The sequence below is a fragment of the Phaseolus vulgaris genome, chromosome 5 (assembly GCF_051622355.1).
Source record: "Phaseolus vulgaris cultivar YP4 chromosome 5, ASM5162235v1, whole genome shotgun sequence".
NCBI classification, from domain to species: domain Eukaryota; kingdom Viridiplantae; phylum Streptophyta; class Magnoliopsida; order Fabales; family Fabaceae; genus Phaseolus; species Phaseolus vulgaris.
The window spans coordinates 33325613-33334033 of record NC_143502.1 but is presented as its reverse complement, the minus strand read 5'-3'; the positions used below and the strand labels follow the sequence as shown (position 1 = coordinate 33334033).

Below are 8421 nucleotides of genomic sequence, written 5' to 3'. Positions count from 1 at the left end.
TAACATTAGCATGTACTAATAATTGTTCAATAAAATTTGTTAACTTTAGTTACTTTGTGACTTATAATAAAGTTTAAATTATTTTAAGTATTTATATAGAATAATATTGAAACGAAATTATTGAACTACATGAAATAAAGTATTTATAACTTAAAATTTCAAATAACACTCCACAAACTAAAACATAAACATGTATGTTTTTTTATATTTAATCAGCCACTTAGTAAATCACAATAAATGAAAAATTGCATTTTATTTATTTATTTTAAAACCTGATCCCTGAAACCCAAAATATTCGTCTTGTCTCCCTGCTTCAGCTAGTCTCTTTGGCTTAGGCTCACTTATCATTAGTAACCAAAAGCCACAAAGATAGAGAATATAAAATCCAACTGAAATGCTAATCATTAGGTCTCATATCACTGGTAATTAATTAAGAAAAGATAATAAAGCAAAAAGAAAAAAGGAACAAAATAGAAAAGATCAACACTGAATTAAGAGTATCATTGTTCAATCCTTTTACCCTTTCCAGTGTGATCAATTATATCCTATAATATAAACTATACAACTGCAAGTTTGCTTTTTACCCTTCATTTGTCACATATATCCTCTAATTATACCTATTTCTTAATTTACACTTTAATTTAAGTATAAATAGGTCTAAGCCAAAAAAAAATTTTGAAAATTTTTGATATTATATGCCAATGATTTTTTTTTACTTTTCTTTATCACCAAGTATGACCAACTTTGGTAATTAAAGCAATTTTTTTAACAAGAAATAAATAAAATAAAATAGAATATTTTAGAGATACTTCCACACTTATAAAAAATAACACCTCAACAACTCTCAAAAGAAGTTTTCACAAAAATAACTTAACTACAATGTGTGTATACAGGGATGCCAACCAAACAGAAACAGGTATGATAAACCCTTACAAAAACGTATTAAGACTAAATTTTGTATAAAGCAAAAGGTTGATAACAAGATTCTTGTTTAATGTTCATAGGTCCCATTTGGCTACACTCACGATACACGTTCGACTAATGTTTGTACTTGTAGTGTGCAATGAGCAATTCAGAATATGAAATATAGTAATATGAATAAATTGATTGACGAGCTAAATAAAATTTATATGATATGAACATCTCTCATCTTGGTTAATAAAGAGAATGATGAGTCGATAAGATTTGGTAGAGAGTGTTGGCAATATATTTGTTATTAATGGTTTCCTTCACCAAGTACATAAACATTGACACATGGCAAAAGATAGTGTGCTGAAACTATCTATCAATGATGTTGAAGTCTAAGCCTTTGAAGCTACATTGAGAGAGAGAGGAGGAAGAGTTTCTTGGTATGCATGAGAAGTCTACGTGAAGGAATGGAGTTATGGTTGGCTCAAAAATATGTTTTCTTCATTTTTTTGTTCTTAGTTTTCTGGTATTATTAATATTTTTAACTTTATCTATACTCCAGGGTGACATCGGACCTAAGTTCTGGCTCTGTGCTTAGATTAGGTTGCCCAAATCCCACTCAACTCTCTCTTCTATCCTTATATATCAGTTGTTTTTTTCATGTTCATACTGGTTTTCTTTTATTTTTAATTAAATCCAAAGCTACCTTTAGTCAGACTATAAAGGATAAAAATCTACATTTATTCCTCTACAAGTTTTCATACAAGTATACAAAGCAAATCAAAACTTGAGATCAAAGCAATCTTATATATTATTTATTTTCATTCTTCTCTCTCTCTGCAACTAACCCCATTACTTATTTGAGTTCCACTCTCTATATTTAGAATTTTTAGGTATCACTCTCTCCTCTTCCTCGTAAGGACGAGAGGGAGGTTGGCAAAGACTGCAATATATTCTCTCATGCAAAAGAAAGCACCAAAAAAAGTGAGGGACAATTTCATTCCTTCCCAACCCTCTACAAAAACTACCATGAGGGGAGCAACCTTTAGAAAAGACAACATTTTCTTTTCCCCTTCTATTTAACTATTACTATTTTAAATTCATCTCTTCTTAGCTCAACCTCTCTCTCAGTCCATCCTTGTCAGTTTCTGTTCCATTTCTTTTAGAGCAGCATAAGAGGAGACTAGAGAAGAAGATATCCAGCAATGGAGTGAGGGCGAAAAGAGGATAATTAACAAGGAAATGACTCAGTGCAGTTACCCTGAAAACAACCATACCATTGTGGAGAGGCACAAAGATAGCTTGATCAGAACATGTCCTACATGTGGACATCATATCAATTGCCAGGAGCAGGTTCACTTTAACTCCTTAATGAGTCCATGCATACTCATCATCATTCTTTTGTTTCTTTTGTACTTAGAGTTTGGATTTAATGATCCAAGGTATTTATTTCTAATACAACTTAAATACAGTTTTATAGACACTTTTATATTGCTTTCTAATCAGAATTATATATATGCTCAGTATTTGATACTTGTCTTTATTGCATAGAATACAAAGGAAACTTCAATTATGATTGAAAAATAATAACAATACCTTATTTTTACTGTTTTATTGGACCTTTCATTTCAAGAATAAATATAAATGTTTTGGTGATGATATTTAGGCTGCTGGAATTCATGACTTGCCTGGACTTCCTGCTGGAGTGAAGTTTGATCCTACTGATCAGGAGATTCTTGAGCATTTGGAAGCGAAGGTGCGCTCTGATATTCACAAGCTTCATCCGTTAATTGATGAGTTCATCCCTACTCTTGAAGGGGAAAATGGAATCTGCTGTACCCATCCAGAGAAGTTACCAGGTAATTAAATACAAGCCACTAGTGATTACTGATTTGCATTTCTCTCACTCATTCAACAATTCTAATGAGGAATCTCATCAAGCGACCTATAAATTACATTTGAATCTTCGTTATAAAAAATATTGTTTGTCAGACATAATATACATATAGTTTCTTTAAAATATATGGTCAGATGTTTGTTTCCTTTAAATTTCAGCAACTTCAAACTGAGAAAGCATGAACTTTGCTGAATAATATCCATTTACAACATCATATTATCCATTTTTAATAACTTTTATTTTATTGTGTACAAAATGCGTGCAACCAAACTTTGCGTTTACAACTGTTTCTATTCCATGATCTGGCACAAGAAAGCTCTTTATATTAACAACTCATTAGATTTCTTATGAACTTTGATGTAAAGTAACATCTAAATAATGCTTTAATGAAATTTACTGCAGGAGTTAGCAAAGATGGGTTGATCCGACATTTCTTTCACAGGCCTTCCAAAGCATATACGACTGGAACAAGGAAAAGGAGAAAGGTGCACACAGATGCTGATGGCAGCGAGACAAGGTGGCACAAAACAGGTAAGACTAGGCCAGTCTTCATCAGTGGCAAGTTAAAAGGGTACAAGAAAATTCTTGTGCTTTACACTAACTACAGAAAACAAAGGAAACCTGAGAAGACAAACTGGGTCATGCATCAGTACCATCTTGGCAATAATGAAGAGGAGAAGGAAGGGGAGTTGGTGGTCTCCAAAGTTTTCTATCAAACACAGCCTAGACAATGTGGTTCACTCACGAAAGACTCATATCCTGCAAAACTAAATGGTGAAAGTGTGCACGAGGTAACTAATCATAAAAGCACTGGGTTTGTCGAGTACTACAATAATTCTTTTGTATCCTTTGATCAAGGGGACCAGCATAGGCCTAGCAGTGCACTAGTCAACCATTTCCCTCTCCATGATGGTGCTACATTCATTCCTTGAAAGAAGTGGTAGAAGAGGAGGAAGGGTGAGATGTCATGCATGGAAGAAGAAGGAATATTACAATTGTATTCTGCATATGAAGAAATAAGTTAATAACCAACTATAAATACAGTTTAGGAGGGAAAAGGGGGACAGAATAAGGAGAAACTGCTTCATCTGAAAGCTAGTGATCAGATACTTCAATCGAGTAAGAAAAAAAAGCGGATGAGGAGACCAAAGTAAACAAAAAGCCAAAACTATTTGGCTGTAACTTTGTTTACTTTCTTTTATTCTTTTACAATTTTTGAAGGTTAGCAGCTATCATGCTTTGTGCAGTGACACGAAAAAAATATCTGATTTGTCCTATACTTGGGTAAATACTAACCATCAATCTGTACAAACATGACCTTTACCTTAAAGCCTTGAACTACATATTCTGTCAGGTGCTGTTTTTACTGTGAGTTTTGTTTTATGTATACGATTCGGGAAATTATACTCTTATTGCGTATACATGTTACTTTTCTGACAACATTGGTAAGAAGAGAAGACAGATATGCAGTAAGTGATATAATGAAAATAAATAAAGAGAGAAGGCAAAACTAAACAGTATTGCATAAAAGAAAAATATGAATAATATAGCTCATATTAATATATTATCATATATGAGAAATTCGATCCACCGAAATGTCATTTTAGGTTGTTGCGCATCACAGCACATTAAAGCATCATCGATGCTGCGATATGATATATCCGTGCTATGAATATGACGTGCATTGGAGTTCTCGCAAAAAATGTAACCAGTTGTAAAAATAACAGCATTACTATGATAAATCCAAATAATTGAAGATTACTATTCACTAATTTCACTCTGTTTCAGTGTGATTAGATATGAATGGAGCCTCTTCAATAGAATATTATTTACCCAATCGCGAAATGCAAATATATGAAGGTCAACAACTTCAAGAACAAACAGAGGAAGTGTTGGAAAGAGATAATGCCTAGTAAAATTACTCATCGGTAGGCAGAACAACTGTGTGAGTCAATTAACTTTGGTTATATTCGATGATGCTTGAAATCAAATCATCTTTCTGTACAGAAAGAGCAAAGTTCACACATGAATGGCCAGTTTCGCTTCATCTGCGTGTCTTGTAGGTCTTGCTTTTTAGTTGGTGACAGACCATCCGTCATGTTCTTGAGATGTGTTCCTTTGATAGCTAGTTTGTACCAAAACAAAATAGTAGAATATTGCGTCAAACTAACTTTAACCCACCAAACCTAGTCTTGCAGAGCCATGGTATCTTCAACAATAAGAAATTTGTGTTTGCCCACGATATGCAAAGTCATTCATTTAAGATAGAGAGTATCATAGACGAGGTCTCACACATGGAACATATACCATAATCAGAATACTAATGTGTAAGAAGAAGGTTAAGTATGATTAAATAACTAAAATCACGCAACTATTAGAGGTAGCTTTACTCTCATATTTAATCCCCTCCATTCACTACATTTTTCCCCGTATCACAAGGGAGCCTAAATCTCTGAAAAACAAATACATTTAGAGCAGCAAGCACGCCTCACAAGTATTCAAGATCTCTTGTTGACAATCATTTGAGGGATCGGCATAGACACCAGGGTGAACCACATTCTATCACACCCTGTTAACAAGAATCCATGTACACAGTAAGTTTCTTAAATTCGTCAAGATAACATGCAAAGAAGAAAGCAAAAAGGAGAGAAAATTTGCAACAAACACTCAGAAATGGGCTTGACAGACTTTAGATACTAGTTGTCTACGGACTACTTTTCAACAAATAAAAATATTTTCATTCTGAAGTATCAGCAAGATGAAAATAAGGAAATACACAGAATTAGATGCCACTTAATCCTTATTCACCTATCATCAGATGATAGGTATATTCTCCTGCATGACTGTTGCCTATTTCATCACATTTACCTCTAGCATTTCCCAAAAACTGTCTTTATCTTGATACATAATCAGGATGAAAACAAGAGCAGAAATAAACCTATCAAAACAAATTAAATGATCCACCATCAACGCCAAAGAGTGATATACATAAGATGTGTTCTCCTGAAAGTTATTAGTTGCGTTGCTTTTCTTCCCAAAAGTTTCTCTCTAATACAAACAAATAGACCCACAAAGTAGTCAACAACTCAAAATGCTATCAAGTTCTTCCATTCAGTGATCAGTTTTGTATGACCGAAATCTTCAAAAACTAAAGGACCATATATAGCTAACATCTTTCACCGCGACACAAAATTAACCTTTTCCATGATTCTAATATTCAATCAACTGAACGCCAAATCAATTGATTGATGAAATCATGACAAAATAAGGTGCGGTTGGTGACGCCAATTTGTACCAAACGAAACAAACAACGAAACAGCCTTAAACAACCAGCATCGTTCAAATGCAGCCATCCTAAAGTGTTTTTCTTTGTCCATTCAATCATTCATTCATTATGAAATAATCTCAACAAAATAACTTTTTCATACAAACTTAATTCGCATAAACCATTATAAGCCAGTTTAATAAAGGGAATCACTGAAGTGCTTGCACTTGATATCTCATAAAGTGCGTGTGCAGTTTTAGTTGAATTTTTCAGAACCACGTTAAAAATACCAACTAACTAAATTTAGGCAAAATTCCACATGTAGAATTCATTCTAAATGCATCAAAAATAATTTTAGATAACTTTTGCTCGGGATCAAATATTTACACCGAATTTTCATAATAAAATACAAAAACATTATTCACATGATTTCAAATTCAATTTTGAGAATGCTCATACAATTACAGACGCTAATTGAAATATTACCCATCACTCTCACTCACTCGCTCACTGCTTCTCGTTTTTTCTTCCTCAACAGAAAAACATCGGCCTCCTCGTAAGCATAATCGGGATGCAGATGCTCGTGTGGGACTTTCTCGATGTGGAAGGATTTGTCGCAAAGTTCCCAGAAAAGCTCATGCGCTTCGGGTGCCCTAAGCTGGTAGCCGAGCAAAACGACACCGTCGTCGGAGACGAGGGTTTCCATGGCGGAAACCAAAGACGGCACGGTCTCGCGAATGTAAACGACGTCGGTTGCGACGACGAAGTCGAAGGGAGGATTGAGGGCAGCGATCTGCTGCGGGTTGTTCCAGTAGAGGACGGAGTGCTTCAGGGCCTTGCGGAGAATGGGCTTGTTCACCTTCAGGTTGCGCTTCAGGGCAGGCATCACGGGCGATATATCCGTGAGGACCAGGTCCGTCAGGCCCAATAAGAACAGGCCCATCCCCGCCACGCCGCAGCCCGTGCCCAGTTCCACAGCCCGTTTTCCTCCGAAGTCAAGCACGTGGGAGTAGGGGTTGTTGTCGGAGGGTGAGGCCCAGCGCTCCGTGAATTTTACGAGGACGAGGGAGCATGGCCACACGGAGGTTCCCACGTGCATGGAACCGTTGTCTTGCTGCAGCGTCAGAACGGCATCGTTCACCGGAAGCTCGATCACCGGCGAGTCTGTGAACTTCATGCTTCTCTCTGAAGTTTCGATTCTAACACGACCAAACGCAAGATGTCGTCGGATTATTGTCTGTTTTGGGCTGTGGGCTTTGAGGAGTAGTTGGGTTCTGAAATGCTCCCATTTATGGGCCTACTCTATACAAGAATAACAGCTTCTTTCTGTACCTCCATTATTTCTTCCGGCACCTCCATAAACTTTTAAAATTCCAAAATTATCCTTAAGTACAAAGATAAAAATGAAAGTGTTGTTTTACGGTGAAAAAGAAGGTGGTGTTGGGGTGCAGTGCTCCAGTGGTCCTTGAGGTGGTACTTAAGAAGGTGCTTGAGGTGGTGTTTGAGAAAGTGCTTGAGGTGTTGGTGCCGACAGTATTACCGTTAGTTGGCTTGTCATTGGAAAGTTCTTGTACCTTAAATACTCCTTTCCGAATTAGTTAATCTGTTGGATCAGCTGGATAACACAATCCAGTGCCTTACACATAAAATCAAAGAGTTTTGGATAAGATAATCCGTATGTATACTAGATCCAGAACCTACCAAAGTTACAATTCTGGATTGTGTAATCCAGTACTAAATGAACTGTGGATTACATAATCCAGAAGTGATTTTAGAACTTCAAATATGCCTTACGGATTACATAATCCGGAAGTCATTTTAGAACTTCAAATATGATTTACGGATTACATAATCCGAAATTCATTTTGCTGTTAAAATTTAACTTACGGATTATACAATTCGGAAGTCATTTTTTAAGTTGTCAAATGCTTTATGGATTACACAATCCAGAATAGAAACTGAATGTTGTTTTTATTTTGCATATTTGTGTGAATTTATGAAAATTAGAATAAAATGAAAATTTATGTTTTATTCTAGCTTATTCTTCTAATTGGGGCTCAAAGTGAGCCCGATTTATTTACTTGATATTGTCTTGTAAAAAGATCAGAAGAAAGAACAAATGATATTCTAGTCCATGTCTGGTTCTTCTTTTTGCTGATGCTCTCCTGAGGTTTGATGGGGCCAGGTCTTGTATGCTGAGATGACTGACCTAATTATGAAGTGTCTTTTGTGTCCTTGGTCATCTGCTTGTCAAGTTAGGTTGTATCATGACCCCCAAGTTGGAAAAAATTCGATCTGGAATTTAGAACTCCAGCAGATAACATAGTTAGTTTGTTTAATTGATAGATAG

The 8421-nt window shown here is 35.6% G+C and overlaps 2 protein-coding genes across 3 annotated transcripts; one reads left to right on the top strand and one right to left on the bottom strand.

Moving 5' to 3' along the window:
• Nucleotides 1–1580: 1580 nt before the first annotated feature.
• Nucleotides 1581–4159, top strand: LOC137835435 (NAC domain-containing protein 73). Its single transcript, XM_068643948.2, has 3 exons — nt 1581–2262; nt 2576–2768; nt 3209–4159. Exons 1-3 carry the CDS (start codon nt 2152–2154, stop codon nt 3736–3738), a joined length of 834 nt encoding a protein of 277 aa, XP_068500049.1. The 5' UTR covers nt 1581–2151; the 3' UTR covers nt 3739–4159.
• An 872-nt stretch (nt 4160–5031) lies between these two features.
• Nucleotides 5032–7334, bottom strand: LOC137835434 (S-adenosyl-L-methionine-dependent methyltransferases superfamily protein). 2 transcript variants are annotated; one of them, XM_068643947.2, is made up of 2 exons: nt 6575–7334; nt 5032–5375 (listed from the first exon to the last, which is right to left on the bottom strand). In XM_068643947.2, the coding sequence occupies exons 1-2, from the start codon at nt 7246–7248 to the stop codon at nt 5369–5371; spliced, it is 681 nt and encodes a 226-aa protein (XP_068500048.1). In that variant the 5' UTR covers nt 7249–7334; the 3' UTR covers nt 5032–5368. The 2 variants fall into 2 exon arrangements, with proteins under 2 accessions (XP_068500048.1, XP_068500047.1); XM_068643946.2 differs by having other exon boundaries at nt 6558–7331.
• Nucleotides 7335–8421: the final 1087 nt, after the last annotated feature.